Source organism: Aulonocara stuartgranti, assembly GCF_965226115.1.
Source record: "Aulonocara stuartgranti genome assembly, chromosome: 8".
Classification (NCBI taxonomy): domain Eukaryota; kingdom Metazoa; phylum Chordata; class Actinopteri; order Cichliformes; family Cichlidae; genus Aulonocara; species Aulonocara stuartgranti.
In genome coordinates, this window is record NC_138959.1 from 431,860 (window position 1) to 456,376 (window position 24,517).

The following is a 24,517-nucleotide window of genomic DNA, read 5'->3' on the forward strand; positions in this document are numbered from 1 at the left end:
CATAATAACCTGTTTGGACACAGAATGGAAACAAGGACAGAAAAAAACTTTCACACTTTCAAACATGACTTTCAGCTCGTTTCCACCAGAGAAGCAAACACGGAGCATCGATGTCGAAGAAGAAAGAGAGAGAGTGGGGAGTTCAGGAAGTGTGAGTGTCAGGACGATTGTTGTTTGGTATTATTAGGATCAGAGGAAGTCGAGGATGTTATTAGAGAGGGAAAGACATGAGCCAAATGGAGCAAGAGTGACAGGATGCGAACAGCTCGAGCAGATCAAATACAAAGAGGCGAGGAGGTCACGAGCACACGATGAGCAGTCGCTGTTCCAAAAAACCTGAAAAAGAAATTTCAAAATGTGAAACTCAAAAAAAGATGAAACTGACTGAGAGCCTCAGACGGTGAGTGGAGGAAGAGCACGTAGAGGCTCAGAGGAGAGAAAGTGTTCCCATAATTCACTGCTTTCATGCAGACTGGGCGTGTCAGCGGCCGGATGACCTCACCTCCTGATGCAGCCCTGGAGACACGACAGGAAGGGCCTCCATCCCCGCGGTCAGCGGGTCACAGAGAACACACCAAACGACGCGTTTTCATGACTCATCGTGAATCTGACCTCCTGCCACCTCAGGAAAGGTGAGGCTCACAGCCACGCCCACCAAAGTAAAACGTCAGGTAACGAGGCCGATCCCAGTAGACTTCCCAGCATGCACTATGACGGAAACTCGACCAAACCCCCAAACCGTCCAATCTGAGCTCCATGCCGACTGAATGTTGAGTGATGTAATGAAGGGCAGGTTGTAAATAACGAACCTGTTTAAGAGGATATCAGGATGCAGTGACGTGTTATTCACTCTTGTTTTGGCCGTTCTGATGGACGAGCAGCAGGTCACGTCCACCCAGAGGCCTCCTGCTCATTCTCAGGTGATCCTGACCTCACCTGTGAGTGAGTAATGCAAACACACACGAGGTACACGGCGAGAGCTGCACGTCTCTAAACCACTGACTGAGAGCGGCCTGCAGCCGTGCTGACATCTAGTGGTGCAATCAGGAACTACAGTGGAGTGCAGTGGCGCTCATGCGTCAGTTTATTCATGTCTGCCTCTAACATCAGTTTGGCTTTGAAATCAAAGCTCCGCTGCATGTTCGCTCCCACCTGTACTCTCTCAGGATTCTGCAGATGGTTTGAAAGATTGCATCGACCTCAGCCCTGGTTTTAGCTCCTGGAGTGTAACACAGGATATTTCATGGACACACACTCATGATGACGTCCACAAAAGTCAAAGGTCAGTTTTTCAGTCAGTTTTCACCACAGGGCAGCATTTTTAATTGAACTGTGACGTGTGGACAAGCTCACCGCACACATTTATGCACCCAGCCGAAATGAAGGACACTCTGATGCCGGTAATCGGGTTGAGGATGAGGCGGTTATGCAACTCTGGCTCATAACTGTAGAAAGAAGAACACAGACTAAAACCTCACAGTTTCCACGACGTAGAAACTAAAACCTTCCACAATCATTTCAGGACACACTCCACAGTTTAGCGATCTCCTACGTAGCATGCAACGAAACACAGGCTGCTGCAGACACACTGGGAGAGAAATATTGGAGAAAAACGACTCCAGGGCTCAGTGGGAGCTGGCCAGTTTAGAAGCGTTTACTATCCAGTCTGACTGAACTGTGCCCGGGATGATTCTGGGAACTTTCCCACTACGGTGTCTGCAAAAAATGGCATTAATTCTAATTTACTGACCATGCTGTCAGTGTTGGGAAGGTTACTTTTAAAATGTATTCCACTACAGATTACAGATTACATGCCCCAAAATGTATTTTGTAACGTATTCCATTGCGTTACTGAATGTGAGTAACGTATTCTGAATACTTTGGATTACTTAATATATTATCAAGCTTTTTACAACTACATGAATGTGATTTATTACTATTACTGAAGGTTACTCTCCACACCAACACCAACCAGATGTTTAAATCTTAATATAATGAGTAACAGTAGGTGGACATTAGGTAAGGCTGCACTTTTTGCAGCGATCTCGTATAGAAAACTATTCCTCGTGTATATAAAACAGGTCCGCGGCTCTGAACCGTAGTAAAGGGACCTCTGGCTGATACGTCGGGTTCGTGTCGGGCTCGTAGCTGAAAACTAGCTTTACTTTGTTGTCTGGGTCGACTTTGCTAGCGAGAGACAGAGAGAGGCGTTGAAAGGCTGCTGCAACGGAGCTTATTGTTTCAGAGTAAAACATGAACACAGCGTACAGTCGAGTCTTAACAGCTTACTCACAGCTGGGCCACACTGCCCATGAGGCTGCATGCTTTATGCCTGTAACACTCTGCCTATTGCCTTCATATTGACCTCCTAGGACCTGGCGTCCACATGTGTGGACATCACATTTTTCTCTACAAGGGCCTGATATCCACTTACGAGGACATTATGCTGCCGCTGTTCTATCAAAATTTGAAACAAATGTCCTCATATGTGGATCTCATTTTTCTCAAAAACAAAAATTAGGAAAAAGAAAATCTGGTAATTCTTTGTTTTTACATTCTTTAGGTCCCAATCAACCCAAATAGCAAAGAAAACTGCATGCCATGAAAGAGTTCAGGTCTCAGGAGGTTAAATCATTTTTGGAACAATAATTTTAAAAAATATTTCTTCACGTCATTATGCTGCTGCAAGTAGGGGTGACGTGGGGCGTGAGATTGAGACTCGGGCATTAGAGCCTCTTAATGCGCGTTTTGTTTGGGTTTCCACCGGCGTGGAATTACCACCAAAGAAAAAGACCGAGTGTAATCCATTTATTTCAACAAAGTACGACAACTGAGGAAGTTCAGGGTCTCTCCAAAGATCCTCAGGATTTTCTATACAGGCGCTGTGGAGAGCATCCTCACACAGAACATGACATCGTGGTTTGGGAACAGCTGTGTGAAGGACCAAAAAGCTCTCCAGAGAGTGATCCGTACAGCAGAACGCTGCTGCAGGATTGCTCTCCCCCCGCTTCAGGACACCTACACCAGGAGATGCCGGACTAGAGCAGATACTGAAGGACCCGTCCCATCCTGGCAACAAACTGTTCCAACTTCTGCAATCTGGTAGAAGGTTCCGCATCTTCCGGGCAAGGACAGAGAGACTCAAGAGGAGCTTCTATCCCCAAGCCATCCGTGCCCTAAACACACACACCCGCCCTCTCACATCATCTATAATTGACTGAGACAGGACTCTCTTCCAGACACTAAACCAAGGCACAATGTACATTTCAATTCCTTTAATTTTAAATATGTTTATATTGTCTATCCTGTAAAATAGTCAGATGTCTATTCATATTAATGTACAGAATTCACCTGCTCGCTGCTACTACTGCACATTCACCCAGTGTATATACTATATGTATATATATATATATATATATATATATATATATAATGTTCTTGCTCTACACCCCCCCCCCCCCCCATTTTTGCACATGTCGAGGAGCGTGTCAGGCTACATTTCACTGTGTGTTATACTTGTATAACTATGCATGTGACAAATAAAGAACCTTGAACCTTGAACCAAAGTAACTGAATACCACCTTTTTAAACAGTAACTGCCCATATGGAAAAGAAATAGTAAAAACTTATATGTGATTACTCATGAAAGTGGCCACTTTCTGATTACTTTCATACATTGTTTTAGTAAGTATCCAAAACATACAAGTTTCATTATATAATTTTTCAAGGGATCTTATATCTGTTTTCACTCTTATATGCTTTTCATACAGGTTTCACACAAGACAGACACAAATTTTATAAGATTTATATATGTCTTTTCCATTTGGGTGTAACAGAATACAGTTACTCATATTTTGTATTTTGAATACGTAACGCTGGTACATGTGCTCCGTTACTCCCCAGCACTGCATGCTGTCTACATCTTTTCTTCACAAGTGCTTCAAAGTATCCGTGACTGCACATTTCACATCATGTGTTGAACCACTTTAAAGTTCTTTAAAGCATCGTCACGGGGACCGAAGAAAATGGGATTCATATTCAACAAAATTTGAAAGCAAGTGCCATCAGTCAGCATCTGTCTCAGATCATCTAGCACATAGGTGTCAAACTCTGGCCCGCGGGCCAAATTTGGCCCGCAGCCTAATTACATTTGGCCCGCGAAGCCATACCAAATGACTATCAGAGCTGGCCTACTGGTATTATACAGCTAATATATATATTGTTTAGTATTAAGCTTTGCTTGTTCCATATTCAGTTTTTCAGCAAAACGTGTTCGAGTCCATAAGAAAAGATTCATTCTCATATCTGGAGGAAGAATTTTTTTTAAATAAATATTAATGTTAGCCCGCGACTTTGTTCCAGATTTGAATTTTGGCCCACTGTGTATTTGAGTTTGACACCCCTGATCTAGCACAGAGTAGCGTTGACTGACACGTGATGTGCTCAAAGTTGGGCTTCAAACCTGCATCCCTGTTTGGGTCTAGCCTCTACTCAGAGTCCTTATCTCCTGACCTGCACTGCCCTTTGTGGACCTTCTGCAGTTCTGCTAAATCCACTGGAAAGGTCTGGCAGTAGGCTACAATGTTCTGGATCTTAAAGTTGAGGAAGTGCACGGGAAAGCCAAACTTCTGCAGTTTGCGGACAAACTTCCTGGCCGCCAGGCGCGACTCCTCCACACTTATTAAAAGAAAGAGGAAGCAAGGAGATGGTTGGAAACCCACCGTGCTGCACCATAGTCTGAGGAGATGTGAATCCAGACAAACCTCTTGGTTCCCAGGCAGATGATTTTCCCAGTTCGGAAGATGGTCGCTGTTGCTTTTGGCTCCCGGATCCTAGCGATGATCCCTGTGAAATACTGAAAAACAGCAAGAATGAAAACCAGTGCCGGGCTTATTATGTCTTCACGTAGATCACGTGTTCAGGTCTCTGCACCTGTGGTTTGTACTGCACGTTCCACATCCTGCGAGCAATGAACTTCAGGTCCAAACAGCAGCCCAGGTCCACTGTGGAGATGACGTTACTGCACGCAAACACATAAAAACACAAGAGTCACAGCTGCGTGTTCAAGCCGCAGAGCCGTCATTGGACAGAAGCAGACTGTGATCTCTGCGGTGATACCATATCACTGGGGCGAGATTCGACGACTTCTCCTTCAGTGTCTCAGGGTCCTCCGGGGTCCCGGGTTTAACAGGAAGGGCCTTCAGTTCAGACGAGGAGGACGCACACGTGGGCTTAGCTTCTGCTGAGGAATTCTGGGAGCTGCTGTCTCGTGACTGCGTGCCGGCGATCCCGCTCTCTGCAGTCCGATCCTCCTTCTTACAGATCCTGTCTGAGGCACGAACAAGAGCAGCAGAGCTGAAAGTACCACAAACTGCAGTTCCTCTGACGTCCACTCGAGGCTCCAAAACCAACTGTCACTGAGTGCTAATTAGCAGTTATGGATTAACAGTATATGGATGCAGCTCGGTCACTGCTCAGCGCTCCACCCAGTCATGATCGCACCGTGTGCAGAGTGTTGTCGGCTCTGTTGTCGTACCTGCATCGTCACAGGTGACCGTGTTCAGTGTCAGGAGCTCATCAGGCAATAACTTGAAAAACAGCTCCTCCTCGCCGACCTCCTCGCTGACATCCTCTGTCCTCCTGGGGTTCTGCAGCAAGAAGAGAATCTGCCTATGTGCTAACGTGGTGCTACATGTTTCTGCTCTGTGTGGTGTCCAGAAATGAACAAGCTCAGTGTCGATAACTCCAGGTCCAACCTTCACATCCTGAAATCAGTCCAACTCAAAAATGGTCTGAATTCCTCTCCAGCGAAACGACTGGTCACTGTTCACCGTGGTGTCAGGTTAAAGTTTAACACCCAGCTGTTAGTAGTTAGCAGGTTAGCTGGCTAGTTTCAGTATATAGTCTGTGACGACTGCAGCACATCATCATCTAAAGATACACTTTGGCGTGACCTTAACAGGCTTGTGTCTGGATTCAATCACTTCTGTGAAGACGAGTGGACCAGAGTTGAAATTTTCTCCACATTTGATTTTCAGGTCTGAAATGCGGCAGTTTACCGGTTTGATTTTTAAACCAGCAGCTGAAAAAATGAAAACTCACGTTAGCGATGAACTCATCGAAGTATCGCTCCAACGCAGACTCGTCCATGATGCAGGAGGAAGCCTCAGCGATCAAACCCAGTAATAACAGCGAGCCAAAAATAAACGTACTGTCAGAGGTTTAGTGTGAAGTTGATTGTTTACATCCAAAAAGATTCAGACAGGAGTCTGTTGCTAGGAGACGAAGATGCTCAAACATGACAGTGAATGATTTTATGTGTTCTTCCAAAAAAATAATTTAAATGAGAATCAAGAGAAAGTGATAAAAACAAATGCTTCACTGCTTTGAGCCACGCCCCCTGCAGGTGGACAGGGTTGCGTTCAGGGTGGAACCCACTGAAAGCATCCCATCGGAAATGCAAAACCTGCTTATTTCAGCTCTCTGCTAGAGTGGCTTTGCACCAACCCCAGTTCTTAATAATCCCCTTCTCTTATTCTGGGCCTCGGTGTCATCACCACCACTGTTCACCCACTGCCTAAAGAGGGACGCTGTTAGCTCCTCCCCCTGAGCCAATACACTCAAAGCAGGTTTGTTCCTGGGTTTTCTTTTACAAAAGCTGCTGCATGCTTCAGGTGGGGTTTCCCATCAGCGAGGCCAGATATGGACATCCCCTCTCTATGACATCATACAGACCCACGAGGGGAACAAACTGTGATAAACTGAGTGTTGAGCAGCCTGAGCGTTGGGCTCAGCGTGAGCAAACGCTCAGCATTACAAACTCAGGCATGTGACAGGGAGAGGGGGGGCGAGTACTCGAGTATCTCGACCTGTAGAGGCTGTTTGTTTAAATTGGGGATGATTACAGCAAACATTCAGCCTCCTTCCTGCCCGCTCTTATCTCCTCACACCCTCCCACCCACTCCACCTTTCCTTCATTCCTTCTTTGTCAGTTATTTCTTCACTTTTTGTTCCTCCCACAGATTCAGTGTGTGTGCCGTTTCCTTTATTGTTTCCTTCTCCTTCATTACCTTTTATCATCATTCAGGTTTTATTTATTTTCTCCCTTTTTTGTACCTCCATCCACCCTTACAGTTTTCCTCTTGTCCCTCTTTCCTTTCTTTCCTGGGGTTTAATGCCTTCATACTCCACGTTCTTATTCCTTTTCTACTTATCATTCATTTTCTTCCATTTCCTCGTGACCTTCCTTATTTCCTTCTTTAACTTAGTTTGGATTTCCCCCACATGTCCTTTCTCATCTCTTTCCTCCTTTAATCCCTTTTTTCTCCTTTCTTCAATCCTTCCTCTTTCCCTTTTTACTTGCATCCCATCATTTGTGGCTTAACTGCTTCCTTTTCTTTCCTTCCTTCTTTTTGACTCATTTCTGTCCTTGCCCATACATTTTGTCTCACATCTTTGTTTCCTTCACTTCATAGCCCCCCCTCCTCACGTCTGTCTGTTATTCCATTTCATTCTTTCTTTTAAATTTGTCCTTCCTTCCTTTCCTTTCAATTCGTTTCTGCCTTCCTTGAACTCATCCTACTTCCTCTCCTTGTTTCTTTACAAATCTTTCCTTCCCTGCTTGTTCCTTTCAGTTAATGTTGTCTTTTTCTTTGATCTGGTACTTTTCCCTGCATTCCTCTTTTTTTTAATTTTGTTTTGTCCTTCCATCCATCCTTGTTTCTTCTCCCTCATTCCTTTATTCCTCCCTTCTTTGCTCTTTGTGATTTCTTCCCTTTGATAACTTCTTCCATGTTTTGTTTTGCTTTCCCCTTCATCTTCTTCCTTTAATTTACTCCCTGCTGTGGTCTCAGTTCCTCTTTCCTCCGTCCTTAACTTCATCCTTCGGTCCTCCTTTATCCCCTCCTCCTCCTGTCTGTCCCTCCTCCAGCTGAAGTAAACAGATGAACCGGGAGATACTGAATCTCTCCCTGGGCCCCTCTTCCTCACTCCTCCCAGTTAATTGGGCTCTGGCTGTCTGAGTGGCAGTCGCAGCAGTATTGAGGCCCGGCCGTGCTCCAGATGTGCGCAGAGTTGACCGCAGTGAAATGTGAGCCGCTCCGGCCTGGCTGCCTGTATTTTGGGATGTTTTACACGGGGCAGGACAAAGACACGTTTCCAGGCGGGATCCCGGCCTGAGCAGATGTTCCTGTGCTGGGAGCCGAAGAGGAAGAAGGAGAGGAAGAAGAAGAGGAGGACCCGCGCGCAGCAGAGCGAGGACAGAGACGGTAGAGTTTGCGCGAACATCGGCCTGTTTGGGCAGCGTTTGCTGACAGGAAGTCGGCGTTAATCACTCCCGCCGGTGCTTCCTGCTCGCGCCGCTGATCAGCCACGTGTGGTCGCGCAGCTGCGTGTTTGACGCACGCGAGCGCACGTTCACAGACAGTTACCGGGAAACTTCGGATAACTCCTCAAATTCAAGTAATTACTAAAAAAGGCAGCGAGGGGTCGCAGTAATGGTTGAGCCCTCAGGTTTCCCTGGCAACGTTAACAGCAACCAAGATTAGCAAAGCAGGACTACAAGCTGACAAGTTGTAGTCCTGTAAGCGTAGGCTGAGACCACCGAGAGTAAACGTGACTAAAAGTCTTCAGATTAGATGAAAATTCACCGGAAACGTTTCTTCTTTCTAAACAGACTTTAAATTAGCCTGTTTAGAAATTAGACTTTAAATTAGCCTGTTTTACACATACAGTGGTACCATTGGTTGCCATGACAACATGGCTGGCTCTCCATTAACTAGTTTTTCCACTATGCTAGCTAACAGCATGAACAAAGCATTACAAGCTGAACCAAATTGTCCCCTTGTGGGACAATTAAAGGATTATTCTATTCTAATGTTAGCTAATATCATCTGACTGCCATGCAGTGTGACTGTTACCACCACTTACCAGCTAACCAACTAACTGGTTTGACCCGTAAGATACCGTCAACCAAAGTAACAAGCAGCATTACTAATTAAACAGCTAATTTATAAGATGAAACCTGCTAATTCAACTTAGAACTCCACATTCTGGATATTGTAATTCTGCAATAACTAATTAATGAAGACGAGTTTCTTAACAGTAGTTCACCAGCTAACACAATTACCAAAGTAGTGTTATGAGATCGACAGACCACGTGACTTTCGCGCGTTGCATTGTGGGTACGAGTGGCAACAAAATCAAAACACTGCATCAAGCGCCAGCATTTCCAGCACCGGTAACCATTAACTCTGCGATTTAATCCCCACTTGCATTTTATTTGCCCCAAAAACAGTTCTGTACAAAACGACGGAGAACTCGGCAGCTCCGCACGAAGACAGACGTGACGAAGAGTCAAAGAAAGTACGAGGAAGAAATCAAAGGAGTGAAAGGGTCAGACCCACACGAGCACAGAGTGGAGTAAGGACGTCAGCGTGCTGCACAACTTTCATCACGTTTATTATTATATGGTCCTAAGTGAGAGCGCACACACTCACAACATGTTTGGTAGCATCAGATCCTGCAACAAGCCCAGCTCCAGTTTACTTTGGTGGTTTGGACGACTCCATCTCACAGCTGCTGTTACAGGCCAACGCATCTATGTGTCGTTTCAGGTTGTAGTGTTACACAACATTTTCAGATCCAATAGAAATAAAATAAGTGTTTGGTAATTCATTCAATTCATTGTCTTTATTTATTACTGGCATCATTGTTTCATTCTGTTACAGAATCTCACAGCAAAGAGGCAACATTGTAGAAATCCATCAGCTTTATTAGCTGCTTCGCTGAAAAACAAATCAACAATGCAAAAACAAAACATTAAACAACAAACTGAGACAGTATCACTTGCTTCATACAACACTTGGGCGCATATATGCAGACGTGGCTGTTTTGATCTCGCTCTCTCTTCACCAATCAGATCTGGCTGTGGTAGCAGCTTGAAACCCAGGCTGATAGAGGGGCCCAGTCTGGATCGCATCCCAGCATTTTGTAGGCTGCTTTTCCTACAAAGAACAACAAACATTAGCCCGCAAAGCCACAGTGAACAAAGCAGCAAAGCAACGAATTCAATTCAAATTAAGACTTATTTGTAACCTACATCACCAATTATGATAAATGACGTAATAACTACAACAGCAGACTGACCTCTGTGGGAATGCTTGGAGCAGACTGACCTGTGAGCTGCAGCGTTCTGGGACGTTATATTTGCTCTTCGAACGGCTGCAATCCAGGCCGTCCGTCGCCTCTTTGTTACTTCGGAAACTCGGTTTGAACGATTTTTCTTCCACGACGGAATCCGATAACAACGATCTCTTTACCGTCGGCTTCCCGTGGCTGTCATGCGACCGGCTGTTGCAGCTAATAACACAACAGCTTCTTGCCATTTTTTGTTTCTTTTTATCGCTGTGTGACCGTTTTCACGTGAAAGCCTGCGTGCGCTAGTACCGCTTACCACTCGTACCCACAATCCTTTGCGGGTTTGACGTCACATTTTCGATCTCATGACCACCTAACAAGCCAGTGCTACAAGCTTCCGTTTAAGTAACATTTCTTTATTAGCAGAGTGAATTTGTAGGATTGTTAACAGGGACAGTAAGTTAAACAAATGTCTGTTAACATTTCTTTAACCAGGTGAGACTTTCGTACAGCGTGACCTTGTAGAGAGTGCAGGCCTACATGCAGTCACAAAAACCACTACCTGGCTAACAGGCTGGTAGGTAATGATGTCAGGCAGGACTAACGCACACAAACGGGCTAACCTGCAGAAACTAAGCCTTGGAAGCTGCATACAGAAGTCTTAGTGGGAAACACCAGGTACACAGAGAGCTGCTGCACACCTGTGTGAAGGTTGTTGTTGTTTTAACTCCCCCTCTTTGATGTCCCGCAGATATGGCCGAAGATGTCCGTGGATTCTGATAACTCCTGTGTTTTGCTGTCATCACGTGACTCCCGGACTTCCTGCATCTTTCAAACCGCTGATGAGAAAGATGACATCCCAGGAGTGGGAGAGGAAAGGTGAGCCAAATTCTCAGGGGCTGATTGGTTTTCATTAACCTGTTTATCCTTTGCTGTGGTGTCGATTCCTTTGTAACTCCACCTCCTTCCTCCCACAGCGTCCTGGAGATGCTGAGCTACTCCAAGTTCTCCGACCTGGAGACATGGCTGTGCATGCCGTCCTCACTGCTGCTTTCCAGGCCTCTGGACTCCACCCACACCTCCTCGGGCTCTTCCTCCAACTCGTACTCCTCACGTGCGTCCCTCCACTCCGCCAACTCGCTCCCGGCTTCCTCCTCTTCGTCGCTGGCTTCAAACTCCCGCCGCTCCACCTGCAGCGAGCCGGGAGAAATCGACAGGTAACCCCAGCTCACCTGTTTATGCTTTTCATTGGGTTTATTTCGAGGCCGTTTCCATGAAGTTTGCTGATTTCAGGGTTTTTTGGATAACGGTGGAGCGCTGTGGCACAGAGGAACCAATCAGGCCCTTTGGTGCTTTGAATGAAACTTTAAAGAGATCCTTTGAGGGAAAATGTTCTGCCATTCAACCTTCTCACTGTCCGTCTATAAACAGGATCATGCTGCGTGTTTGAGCTGATCTTTGGAGTTTTGAAGCAGCTGCTGGGTCCAAACAAAAGACAGAAGTTTATTGTCGTGTGTTCGAAGTGTCAGGATTAACTTTAGAGAGCCTCGGGCGGGTCTGTCAGAGGAAATGTACAGCTAATGTGTGGAAGTGGGGTCATTATGAGTGTTTGCAGCAGCTGGAGGCTCTTCAGACGAACTATAGGAGCAGGTTGCCGAGTGGAAGGTCCTCCCTGTCACGCTCACAGATCCGTTTCCAGCCAGGTCCTGCTGTCTGAGCTTCGTTGGTTTCTTTGCAGGAAACACTCAGTGCAGTGTCAGATCCACAGACTCCAGTTTCTGTCAGGGCTCTCTGACAGATTTCACCGTCCTCAAAGAACACAGCTGCTCCCCATCACAGTTTCCCACTTCCTGCACAGTGACATGTGTTTCCTGAATCTCGTGCACGGTTTCTAAATGGTCCAAAACATGTTTAGAAGACTGATTCTAAGCAGGCGTCTGTGGACGGGATGGCTGCAGGTTCGATCCCTGTCTCGTTCCTCAGACTGTGACTGTGAGCTAGAGAGCAGCTCGGTGTAGACAAAGCCCCTGTGGATGAGTCCATGTCTCATTCCCTCCAAGCCTGATGACAGGAAGAGCTCCTCCTTATGGTGTGTCCGTGGACAGGACGTTAACGACTGCTGTTGCTGGTAGCGTGACAGTGATGTGGTTGTTGTACTGCTGGCTGGAGAACAGAGAACATCTACAGACATCACCTTTCACTGACTCATGCTCTGTTCACTCAGCTGTTTCACGTGTGCAGAACTCAGAGCGCGCTCTGTACAGATCTGGACCCACGCTGATGCAGAGCAGGCTCAGAAACGCTCGACTCTCCGTTCTCCTCACCCAGCCTTTGTCCCCCTGCGCGCACACACACAGGTAAGGTAACACCCCTGCTGGGCAGTGAACACCTGACAGGAGCTTTTCCTTCAGCGCTGTTTCCGGCTGTGGCCGTCCGGTGAAGGGCGCAGTGCTCTGCAGCGATCTGCTGAAGCGCGTGTCCTCGGATGCTGAGCTGGGCTCGGCTGCTGGATCTTTTCCTGCGGAGGAAGAAGAAGGGACGGCATCTGATCCGAGCATCACGGTGCAGCTGTTGTCTCCGAGGACAGGTACCAGCTGGTTTGTGGTGGTTACCTGTCCGTCCCGCACGTCTCAGGGTCGCGTTCAGCGCTCAAACGATTGCTGTTTGAAGCTCTCGCAGTCTGCTCACACTGCTCCCTGATCCCTGCAGGGAAGCTGGATTTCTGATGTGACCAGAGCTCAGTGCGGTGCTCTGACTAACACCGGCATGTTCCTGTGTTCGTCTAATGGGAAATACATTAAACTTCTTCCAGGTTTTTACACGATTTGCAGCGTTGGTGTGGCAGGGATGCCGTGTGGATACTTTATTCCCAAAGTGTTGATGAAAACAGGATATTTCGTCACAGTATTCCTGAATAAAGTGTTTCCAGTTGCTTCAACAGCTAGAGGAGGAGTTCTCCGTGTCGTGTTTATTTTGTGCTGACTTTTCTCTCCTCGGATCCCTGCAGGTCGTCAGAAAGAGACTCCGCCTTCCTCACGCCCACTCTGACGAAGGAGGCGACCTGTCTGTCCACACCCCTCCTCCCCATCCTCTCCTCCACCCCTGCACCTCCTCCCGCTGCTGCCGCTTCACGGTCCAGCTATGGCACTCACGCAGGAGACTCCGCCTCCCACAGTGGCGTCAGCATCAGGAAGCGGCGGCGTCTCGCTGCCAGTCCTGGAGGACTCCACTGGACCTCTTCAGGTAACAACAGCCAGTGTGTGTGTGTGTGAGAAACTCATTCCTGCCTGGAGTAAACATGCTCCTCTGAACGTCTACATGGACACAGACAGTGAGATTAGGTCAAAGGTCAGATCTGACTCGTCTGACTTTCTAAGAGGGCATTAAACTGAAGCATCGCTCGCTCGGTTGCCTAGGTAACGTTCTAATCAGCAGTATGCTTTAACATTTAAAGCTGAGAAGAGATTGATCAGGTAGCGTTTGGGACGAGATCAGAAACAAGTCCATCAGAGGGGCAGCTCATGTGCACAGAAGGAGGGGGTGGAGGATGAAGGTGGAGCCACCAGGCAGGAGGAGGAGAGGAAGAGCTCAGAGGAGGATACTGGTATAGGAGGAGGCTGAAAGAAGGAGTGGGTCTCTGGTCGCGGCATCGCTGTCCGTCACTTCCTGTGTAGACGTGCTTTATGGCATCGCCAACCCCAGAAGCTTTTAATTGGCCAAAATATAAAGTAGCTAAATGCAGGCAGCTCAACAGGGCTGAAACACCTGGGTAACAACAAACAGGTGAGACCAGCCAGTGAGGACGAGACGGGGGAAGTAAACACATCACGACACAAATGACTACCAAAATAAAACAGGAAGTGAGAAGTAATAAGAAAATGAGGAAGTGCAGACGTGTTAATAAACATCGAGGGGAAAAACTCGACTTTAATACAAAATCGAGACTAAAAAAGTACACGAAGAAGAAAATGACCCAAGTATGTAAACAGTGAGTCAAACAGGAAGTTGTTTATAGGTGAAATCAGCAGTGAGACGTCTGTGTTGGCGCTGACGGAGGCTGACGGAGGCTGAGCCCCTCTGCCCTGTGGTCATCGTCGAGCAGCCACGTCAGGAGTCTGTGTCTTGTTTCTCCCACACCCACAGAGACAGGTCTGTCGTGGGTGGAGGTTGTAGCTGCCGGCAGACTGGACGTGGGGTTGGAGCGGAGCTGTGGGCGTGCCGTCGAGTCAGGAATGTCTCTAATGGCTCCGAGCAGCGGTTTTGTTTACCGGGCTCCACTTCCTGTGTGTTGCTCTGCTCTCTTTAGCTCCACCCTTCTGGAGAATGATAACGAGCTTCCTGTTGAGCAGATTACGGCACAGCATCCATCAGGTGTTTGATCTCTGGCGCGCTTTCCTCAGACTGCAGGGTTAAGCTGCTTCTCGGCTTCACGTCGCAGGTTTTCCGTCTTTTCTGATCTGTCCTGCTGATTCCTCGCACTCAGTTATTCCACGCCCGCCCAGGCTGCGGCGCCTCGTTTGGATAAAAACTTCAGTGTGAGATAAACATGGTGTCTGAGGTGGTGTAGCTGCTGCTGGTTCTGGGTGGAGTTAATGAGCTGATGCAGAGATAAAGCCTGAGGTGGAGGTGGTTCGTTAGAGTTTCACAGCGGTCCACGAAGGGGCGTGGCTAAATCTCTGAACCAGTTTTACCATCAGTGACACCACAGCTGTGCTTTAGGACTCCGCCCCATCTCCTGTTCTTAGGTGTTCATCTTTTATGTATGTAACTTTGTAATTTTAACATGTTGTCGCCTCTTGGCCAGGACTCCCTTGAAAAAGAGGTTTTTAATCTCAATGGGACCTTTCCTGGTAAAATAAAGGTTAATAAATAATAAATAAATAAAGGGCAAAGGTTACTGGCTTTTTTACACCGACCTGCTTCACAAACAGGAAGTCCTGAGCTGGTTATCCTTTATCCTGATATCCTGTTTACAGCGCCCCCCAGAGGCTCAGTGAGCAGACCAGCTGCTTCTTAAAATCAGGTAAACCCTGAAACTCCCAGGTGACCTCAGTGAAGGAACCTTCAAAATAAGATGTTCAGAGAAAAAATGCAACACCAACAAAAGTTTGAGACAAAAGTTTTCCAGCAAAAAAGCTTTTATTTGAAGCAGAAATGAGAGAACAGGATCCTCAGAGCCTCCATCCTGAAACAGGAAGCTGAGGATGCTGCAGATCTTTGCCGTCCTTCAGCACACCTGAGACACATAGGAGGAAGTGAAAACACCGATTGTCTCCTCATGGTCAAAATCAATCTTTATTAAGACCCGCACAGAAAGAGCGACAGCAGCTCGTGGCCGCTGTAAACATTAAAAGATGACACAAGCAGGAGCGGCTCGTGTTACTGACTCTGGGAAGCAAACTTCAACAGGAAGTTGCAGTGAGTGTCTCACTTTTATGGGCTCAAAATGTGGTCATAAATATTTTGTACTTGTAAAAAAGATTTGTGCTTGTAAAAAAGATTTGTGTGTGGACTTAGCCCAAAAAACCCCTGCAAGTTACAACTACGAATTTTGACCCTATTTTTCTTCCTTTAAGCTGATTGGTGAATGTCATGTCAATCACAAATTAAACAATCCAATCAGAGAACAGATGGGTTTGGCTGTCGGAGGAGCGCTTTTTTGAACTGCAGGTCCTTGAAGGGTAATCGCTATATAAAGATCCGATAGCAGCTAGGTCCCCTAACTTTCAGCAGCTGTTGAAAGGATAAAGTTGTGCTATATCAGTGGTTAGAAATAACATTATTACTTTAGGATTAGTTTAACACAACGTCAGGGCTGACCCGGGACCATTGCTGTGAGTCACAGTGCGCAGCATAAAAGTCCTTTCACATCGGACGCAGGATGTGCTGCTAATGCTAACTGCTAACTAAAAGCAAAGGATCCAGAATGTGTTGCAGGCTGCTGGGCTCTGTGGGTTTTTGCAGCAGCTCTACCTGCACTAGATGCACCTGCTCCTTGTCGTTTCTATCTCTGACTTTATGTGAACTACAAGAGTTTGTTTTTTTGCTAGTTCTTCAAATGTTCAATAAAAACATGTATGCTAATTCATAACGAAGAAAGCTTTGTTTTTTTTTTGTGTTTTTCTTTTTTTTTTTTGTGTCCCGTTTGGATCTTTAGCATCAGAATTGTTGTCTTAAGGCCAAGAAAGATGCCAAGCAGATTTATTTTACCAAGTGGATCATCATGGCCTTGCCATATTGGTCCATTTGATTGACCTTTATTATAATTATGAATTTATTTTATTTTCAGTTGCTACAAACGGGACAGACATGACTGGGGGATAGGACAGGGAGAAAGAATGAAAGAGAGGGAGAGAAAGAAAACCAAAGGGGAGAAGAGACGGTGAGAAGGAGGGGAAGAAAGAAAAACAACAAAAAAACAAACAAACACCTGGGTCACCTGTATGGAGAAAAAAAACAGAAGAGAAAGCAAACAACAAAGAGCAACATAGTAAAAAAACAGCACCATCACAATGAACTAGCTAGCAGTAGATATCAGTAGATACTAAATAATAAACAATATTGTGCAGCACGCAAGATAGACAGCGCACAATGTGCTTTGAGGCAGCAGCCAAGAAAGCTGTAGTCCGCGTCTGTGAATACCCGTGTGTACACCTGTGAGCATACCTGTGTGGATCAGCATGCTTGCATTCCAAAGGTTTCTCCATGTAACAATCTGCTAGAGGGTGTGGGGGGGCCACAGCCCCGTCCTCCAGGGTATGAAGCAGGTATGGAGGAGATCAAAACTCCAGAAGAAAGCTTTGTAATGAAGACTGTCATTTCCAAAACACTGCCCCCCCCCCCCCCTGCGTCCGCAGCGCTGTTGAAAAGGCTGTGGAAGTCCCTGTATTAAACACGTAGACCTGTGACACAAAAATCACCAAACTCGGACGACCACAGACTGTTTTCCTTCGTGGTGATGAAGGAAAACGCTGGGTTGGCATGTAGAAGGGCATTTATTCCCTTCAAAGACCTGCAGTTCAAAAAAAGCGCCCCCCGACAGCCAAACCCATCTGTTCTCTGATTGGATTGTTTAATTTGTGATTGACATGACATTCACCAATCAGATGAAAGGAAGAAAAATAGGGTCAAAATTCGTAGTTGTAACTTGCAGGGGTTTTTTGGACTTCCTGCAGTCTGTGTCTGGGTGTAGGTGTGCTGTGTGTCCAGCAGAGGGAGCTGTGAGTCCAGCTGAGTGAGGAAGGGCACCTGTGCTGATCAGCTGAGCTTCACACAGACTTTATTCATAAATGATTCAAAGTGTGTCGTGAGCGCTGTGCTTTCATGTTTCCTGTCTTCAGGATCATCCACACACCTGCGTGCTTCCACGCCCACATTCTTCCTTATAAGGAGAGTTTACCTCCTGGATGGTGGAAGATGGTGAAGCTGTTCTACAGTCACACAGTCATGATGAAGGAGCAGGTGACCGCTCTGTGTTTGGCCTCCTCACACGGAGCAGCAGCGAGCACCCTGTGAGGCGGTGCACGGCGAGAGGGATGGCCTTTGGTGGCCACTCGCCATCACTGTGACCAGCGCTTGTTGCCTTCACTGTTTGATGGTTTGTGGGACTTTCTGTGTGGCGCTCGCAGGGCCGGTTCGCTTCGTTGTTGTTGTTCGTCTGATGTCCTGCGCCCACAGTGAGTTTGTGGTCAGGAGGGCGTCTTGGCGTGGTGGCATGGCGATGACACAGAGCTGAGGACGCAGAATAAGCCTTCAAACCTTCCTCCCGTTCATGAACCAGGCGGATTCAAACCTCTCCTGGTGAATGAAATCGATTGGCTGCACTCGGTGTTCGTCTGTGAGCGCTCGCAGGCGAGCTGAATGGATTTCCTCCTCATCAAACATTTATCGTGCTGCCTGGTTTGGTGCCTTACCTCCAGCGTTAACCTGACCCTCAGGAACACGGCCCACGGCGAGGCTCACGTTTCATCGCACGCACCTGTGGAAGCAAACAGGCTGGAGCACGATGTCCTCAAACACGCGCCCCTCCGTCTGCGGTCGTGTTTTTGAGCACCAGGAAACGCAAAGCAATAACTCAGAGTAAACTGCAGCTGAAATACATAAAGTCTGATTTATTTATTCAAAGAAATCAACTTCAGGTAAAAAGTAACCTGGATAAATACCAGTCATGTTTCACGTTTCACTTAGTTAGCTGTAACGTTTCACAGGAAGTGATGTAACAAAGCTCCACGGAGAGTTTACATCTGAGAAAATGAAAGTGGGCACGTAGCGGTGTCAGCTTTGGTCTGTGCTGCAAGCCGCCTTGTCACCCACCTCCTCCTCTTTTCTCTCGAGCTCGTGCTGATGTTCAGCCAGATGTTGATTATAAAGTTTGAGTGTGTGAACGGCTGCTGATGAAATTATCCACGTTCTCATAACGACGTGTGTGTGCAGCTGTGGGTGTGTGTGTGTTTACATCAGCTGTGGATCTGCACGTGCTCAGTGAGCGCCGTTTTGTCTCTGGTTAAAAAGGTTGACGTGGAGATTTGAATGTGAGCCACAAGCTGCCGACGCCCTCGGCCTCCTCATGTAGTTTTAATGCAGCAGCTCAGGTGGTCAGCTTACACCTGACCCACTCTCACACACACACACACACACACACACACACTGTGGGTGAGTGGGAACACGACACCGCCCCCCTGACGCAGCAGGGCTCTGGTTTCTCTGCAGGCTCTGTTCAGCGGGACTTGTGGTCACCTGATCCGTCCCCGGGGTCGAGGAGGAGTGGAGGAGGAGGAGCAGGTGCGAGGAGTCTTCCCCTGGGGGAGGCGGCCCGAGTTTCCCTGCCGTGGGCCACAGACCGGGCGCTGCTGAGAAAGACGATTTCGGTGGACGACCGTCTGCTGCAGCCGGTGGGCGGCGAGCAGCGACACCTGAGGCTGCTGAGCCGGCTGGAGAGAGGCCGGAAGAAACTCCGCAGCATCCACGTAAGTCTGGATTTCCTCTTATCTGATTACGTTTACTAAAGCTGACCTCTGACCCCAGCTTCCATCATCAGAACAGGACAGGAAGTGCTTTCACACCTTCTCCCAGGTGCTGTTTGTGGGAAACGCAGCTGACTGTTTCCCGATGAACAGCTTTTATCTTTGTAGCTGCTCTCGTGGTCACCGCTGTGCTCGGAGCGTTTGTGTGTTTTTGTTGTGTGTCAGACTCTCAGCGGCGCCGCCTCGACCAGCCTCGTGCCGCGGTGAGTCAGCGTGCCTCACGTTTGACACAGCTTCAACAGGGAAACCTTTGCCAGCAGTGAGAAAAACCGCGACGCTTCGCTGTCCCCGCCCACTGTGTCCACCTCGGACACAGTGGGCGGTAGGTCAGAGGTCACGAGCGTGGCTATGGCGTCTGTTTTGGTCACCTCCAGCAGCTCTAATTAGTCAGACGGTGGGAGGGAGCGGATTTTCCCACCGCTGCTGTGATGTCACAGGAAAGAGGAAGATGGATTGGTTGCTTTGTAAAAGACTGGGCGGGCTTTAGAGGAGTGGGTCATTGTTGCATCGATGACGGAGGACATGCCGATCCGCCCGAGCAGAGGTGCGATCGATACTGACGTCAGGATCGTTCAGTCAGGATGAGTTTATGATGCGAAGACAAAAGAAAGACGAGGAGAGAAAACGTGAAACACAGGACCAGTCTATTTCCTGAACATAGCAGCGATGCTTCGCACTCTGGAGCCTCTGGTGGGCGTTAGAGGAACTGCAGGAGAAACATCATGAGCTGAAATCATGAAACACACACATCAGGAAACAAGAGGAAAAGGATCCGCCTCCATCATCGTCACCATCATCAACGTGAGCGTCCAGACTCGCTCTGGGAGCCGCGCTGGGGATGGATCCATTGATAGATCATTTTGAGCTTTTCTTTAATCTCAGGACTAATTCTGATGTTAGGTCTGTTTCGTCACCTCAGTGTGGCCTAAACAGCCTTAAAGGCAGAAACATAAAGACGTCCTCGTGTTTGAGCTTCAGCTGACGAGGTTTGTTACTCTGTCGCTGAAACGCTGTCCTGCATTCGTCTCCGCTCGCTCTCTCTTTTTCTCTCTCAGCCAACAAACTGTTTCGTGTTTTTGTCCAATCAGCAGCCAGATTAGTGATAACTCTGACTGACGGAGCGATGTCTCGCTGTGAGCAGAGCAGCTGGCGTTTCCTCCTCCGTCCGCTCCGTCGTGTCTGCGTCAGCGTCCGGCTGACGGCACAGAAACATCCCGGTGACTCAGCAGCGCTCCCGTCATAAACCCGGGGAAACGGCGCCTTTGTTTGCGCGCGGGGCAGGGACGCCTCCCCACCTCCACCTGCACCATAAACACATCCCGCTCCAGCGTTCAGCCGTTAAACGGCAGCTTTCTGGGAATCGTGACCCCGACAGCGCGACGCTGTGATGTCACTCCAAAGTCTGTTTGTTCCGGCTCAGCGGCTTTTACAGGAACACCGCGTTACTTTAAAACTTAGAACATTTTCTAGAGAAAATCAAAGATTCTGACATTAAATCAGAGTTTCAGGTAAAAAAAGACTAAAAGGCAAAATTTTAGAAAACACAAACTAAAAAAGTCAAAATGATTATTTAAAAATCAAGTTGAAATTCTTAATTTATAAAAACATTGAAAAATTAATTTCAGTTGGTTTTGTTTTAGTCCCAGTTTTGATAAAAATGTATAATTATTAACATTAAAACAGAATACTTTGACTCAAAATTTAAATAACTGAATTCTCATGTAACACAAACTCATCACGGGCTGCGATGAGCTTCCATACATCCGTGTTTCCCGCCTCTGTGTGAGCTTCATGTCACATTCTGTTTTAACCATCAGTAGTAACAGGCCTCTCCTCCTGAGCACCAGCAGGGGGCGCCCTCCTCATCCACTGGGCCTGTTTAATGTGACTGCAGCTGCTGCAGGAAGCGATGATTCACCCTGCTGAGTACGCAGGGCAGGTACTCAGACCCCCCATCGTACCTGAGCCCCAGGAGGAAGATTTCCCAGACGAGCCATCTAAATCCTGAGTTTTAGCGACACCTAATTCGTCGACTCTCATTCCAGGTCCCCGCCCCTCAGACCAGTTAATGAACACCTGCCTGCTCTAAACTCCTCCCCCTGCTTCCTGCTCCTTCATGACTCTAACATGAACATCATCAGGAAACAGTTCAGCTGGCTCGTTTCCTCACAGACTTCAGAGGAGTCGCCCCCTGCTGGGCGTTAGAGGGAGCACAGGTTGAAGGTACTCGCTGTGCCTCGGTTTTTCTTCTTGGTTATGTTAAACAGTGTGGATGATGTCACAGCAAACAGCCCCGTTTACTGTCACCGAACAATCGTGATGATGTCGGGCGAGCTCGGTGGGGTTTGGTGATCCTTCAGCTGTGAGTTACTTTTTAAAAACTCATTATTTGTTACCTGTGAAACTGAATAAATGACACAAATGATTGAACTGGTGGATGTTTTGGGGTAAAGAGCGGCGGATTGGAGCAGCATCTGCTGGTCGCTGCACGCAGCAGGCTGTGGTCAGCTGATCCAAGGTAAAACAGTGATGGACGACCCTCATTCGCGGAGAGATTTCCTGTGTATGGATTCATTTATCTGATTGTTTTGAGTGAGCAACCGCCAAGTTTAAACAGCCAATCAGCAGAGGGTTGGTGCTTTTGCCCCACTGTAGGGAACTTTTAGGGAACAGTAACTTCATTAAAGTGTTTGCAGGACTTTTATTTGTGTGACACGTTCAGTCAGCAGCAGCGCGTTCGGCATCCTCGACTCCGCGATGGGGTGATGTGGGCTGAGGCGTGCACACAGGCGGGCTCTGTGCACGCCTCCTGTTTACTCTGACATTTTTCTGTGGCCCGCTCGGCGTCTTTGTACACAAACACTCACACAGTGCTGTATTGAGCGTCCGTGCTCCCGCGGGACTAATCATATCAGCTGCTGCTCCGCTCCAAATCCTCCATGAATCACCTACCGCAAAATCTTAGCTCCGTAAATTCAGCCTGACGTCTTATTACTGCTGATCCTTAAACAAACAGGCTGCGGAGCGCTGGAGTGCTGCCTTCCCCTCATGACAGCGCCGCATTAACCCGCTGCATGCTGAGGCTGCGCGCAAACCACAGCTTCACTCCTCACCATTAATGTAACCACATCCCCCAGTACACCTCCCAGTACGTGTACACCTGTGGTGATGATGATGAGGGTCCAGAGAAATGCTCTGCAGTCGTCAGGCATGACCCAAAACATTAAAGTCGATGAGACCTTGGCTCTGTGACGCTCCGACTTCAAACATAAGAAGAAGAAATTCAAATTATTTATAAACCAAATCACAGCAGTCGCCTCGAAGTGCTTTATGTCGTAAGGTCGACCCTACAATACTACATACAACAATCATATGACCCCCTATGAGCAGCACTTTGGCGACAGTGGGAAGGAAAAACTCCCTTTTAACAGGAAGAAACCTCCAGCAGAACCAGGCTAAGAGAGGGGCGGGGCCATCTGCGATTGGTTGGGGTGAGAGAAGGAAGACAGGATAAGCAGGTATGATTCAGTGCAGAGAGGTCTATTAACACATAGGAAGTGAAGAAGAAGCACCCAGTGCATCATGGGAATCCCCCAGCAGTTTTCTGCTGATCAGCTGATTGAGCTCATGACGTCACCTCGGCGGCGCTCTGTGGCGAGACGGTTCACACGTTTAAAGATTTACTTTTGTGGAAAACCTCAGAGGTTCATGGATGTAGTGAAGGACGTGCAGAGGGCTGCTGGGACAGGAGGAGGTGGAGCAGATGGTCCAGTGTGGCGCCCCCTAAAGGAAGCAGCTAGAAGACGAAGAAAAGGATTCTGCAATTGTTTACAGTCTAAATACATTAATTAATAACAGTTTAATTACAGTGTAGTTATTCATTCACTTGTACCTTTAAACTTTGCACCTTTACATTGTAACAAAGTGTAAACATAAATGTTGCTGTGTGGTTACATCGTGACTGACGTACACGGTGTAATTAACACTATAAACAACATGTATTATAATGTAATATGATCAAATGTAGTTTAATTAAAAATGTAATAAATAGGTATTTTTTAAATATAGCGTAGTTACAGTTATAAATACTTTTAAGTATAAAGTTTAATAATTACTAACATACTGAAAAAATTATCTTCAAGTATAATTATTTTAATTACATTGCAGTGTGTTAGTATCTGCTATATGTGTAATAAATCCATTCAGGTCATGTTACACAGTGTGATGAAGTACAATAGTGTAGTTACATTAGTGTTGTGGAATTACATTTCAAGCATAAAAAAATCAGGTTGGAAGAGGTCAAAGGTCGTCCTGAGAGGCCTCACTGCTCGCTGTGGCATCCGTGTCTCGTGTTGGACACAGAACATGTCACAACATTAAAGTAAAAGTGGACTTCATGACACGTTCCTCACTGTTTGCTGGGAGTGGGACAGCGTGCAGGCAGCGCGCAGTGGGAGGTCGTGCTGGTGGTGGTAGATAGTTTTGATGATTGTTCACTAACTTTGGATCAATGACCTCACAGCTCACGCTGCTGAACTCTGACCTTTCTTCACACTGGCTGTGGTGGAGCTCATAAAGTTTAAAGTGTGGGTCTGATGGCGCCGCCTCTCTGTGAGCAGCAGCTTGCGGCTGAATCTCACCTGATTGCCGGACCGCCGTGCTGCATGACATGTGTGACCACGGCAGTCAGCCTGTCAGTCACCCAGCGGGTGGGCCCTGCCAGGAGGGGGGCCTCAGCCTCCCCCGTCTGCGGGCTCCCCGCCCGGCCATGAATGCCGGCATTGGAGGGCTAATTAGCCCGAGGAGAGGCCAACAGGCCGGCTACACAGAAAGCCTTGTTCACATTAGAAAAGAGAAGCAGGAGCGGGAGGGGCTCGGCCGTCTGCAGTCAGCGCCGTCCACCCGCCGCGTGGCGAGCGTACAGGAGAACAGGAGGTTAGTTCAAATTAGCGGTGACGCTTAACAGGCAGGCTGAGTCAGTGAGGTCCCTTCAGGTCTGATCACTGCAGATCGAGCTGGGTATCGATACAGATGTTCAGCATCAGCCCAGAGAGGCTCTCCTCCTGCGCTTACACTCAGAGTGAGGTAGATGAGGCCTCACAGCTGATAAAGTACTGTAAAGATAAAAGCATGTGAGCGTTATCAGTGACAGATGCAAGCAGCTCTTTTTGTCTGCTGAAGTCAAACTCTCCAAGAAGCAGACTCAGCTGTTTTTAAGACTGTTTCTATCATGCAGCAAAAAAACAGACTGCAGCTAAAAGATAGCCTTCATGATGTCATCCACTCCACTGCTAATAATGCAGGCTGACTGCTGCTCCCTGGTGGACGTTAGCGGAACTCCTGAAACGCGCCCTCTG

The 24,517-nt window shown here is 47.5% G+C and overlaps 2 protein-coding genes across 7 annotated transcripts in view; one reads left to right on the forward strand and one right to left on the reverse strand.

Annotated features, from left to right (window-relative positions):
- Nucleotides 1-1,166: 1,166 nt before the first annotated feature.
- On the reverse strand, nt 1,167-6,150 carry LOC309713051 (TATA box-binding protein-like 2; the record flags this gene model as incomplete). Its single annotated transcript, XM_082544390.1, has 7 exons — nt 1,167-1,445; nt 4,513-4,677; nt 4,764-4,855; nt 4,933-5,020; nt 5,119-5,329; nt 5,537-5,771; nt 6,103-6,150. The coding sequence occupies 7 exons, from the start codon at nt 6,148-6,150 to the stop codon at nt 1,322-1,324; spliced, it is 963 nt and encodes a 320-aa protein (XP_082400516.1). The 3' UTR covers nt 1,167-1,321.
- Nucleotides 6,151-8,181: 2,031 nt separating this feature from the next.
- ankfn1a (ankyrin repeat and fibronectin type III domain containing 1a) overlaps nt 8,182-24,517 on the forward strand; it is a 116,134-nt gene continuing 99,798 nt past the window's right edge. For 4 of the 6 annotated variants that reach the window (XM_082543704.1, XM_082543707.1, XM_082543706.1 and 1 more), the window contains exons 1-5: nt 8,182-8,267; nt 10,889-11,016; nt 11,115-11,354; nt 13,145-13,380; nt 18,847-19,103. In XM_082543704.1, the coding sequence (XP_082399830.1) occupies nt 10,901-11,016; nt 11,115-11,354; nt 13,145-13,380; nt 18,847-19,103 (849 nt within the window). In that variant the 5' untranslated portion in view covers nt 8,182-8,267; nt 10,889-10,900. Of the gene's footprint in view, nt 8,268-9,376; nt 9,421-10,888; nt 11,017-11,114; nt 11,355-13,144; nt 13,381-15,578; nt 15,819-18,846; nt 19,104-24,517 lie in introns of those variants that run through there. The other 2 variants (XM_082543705.1, XM_082543708.1) reach the window with 2 other exon arrangements.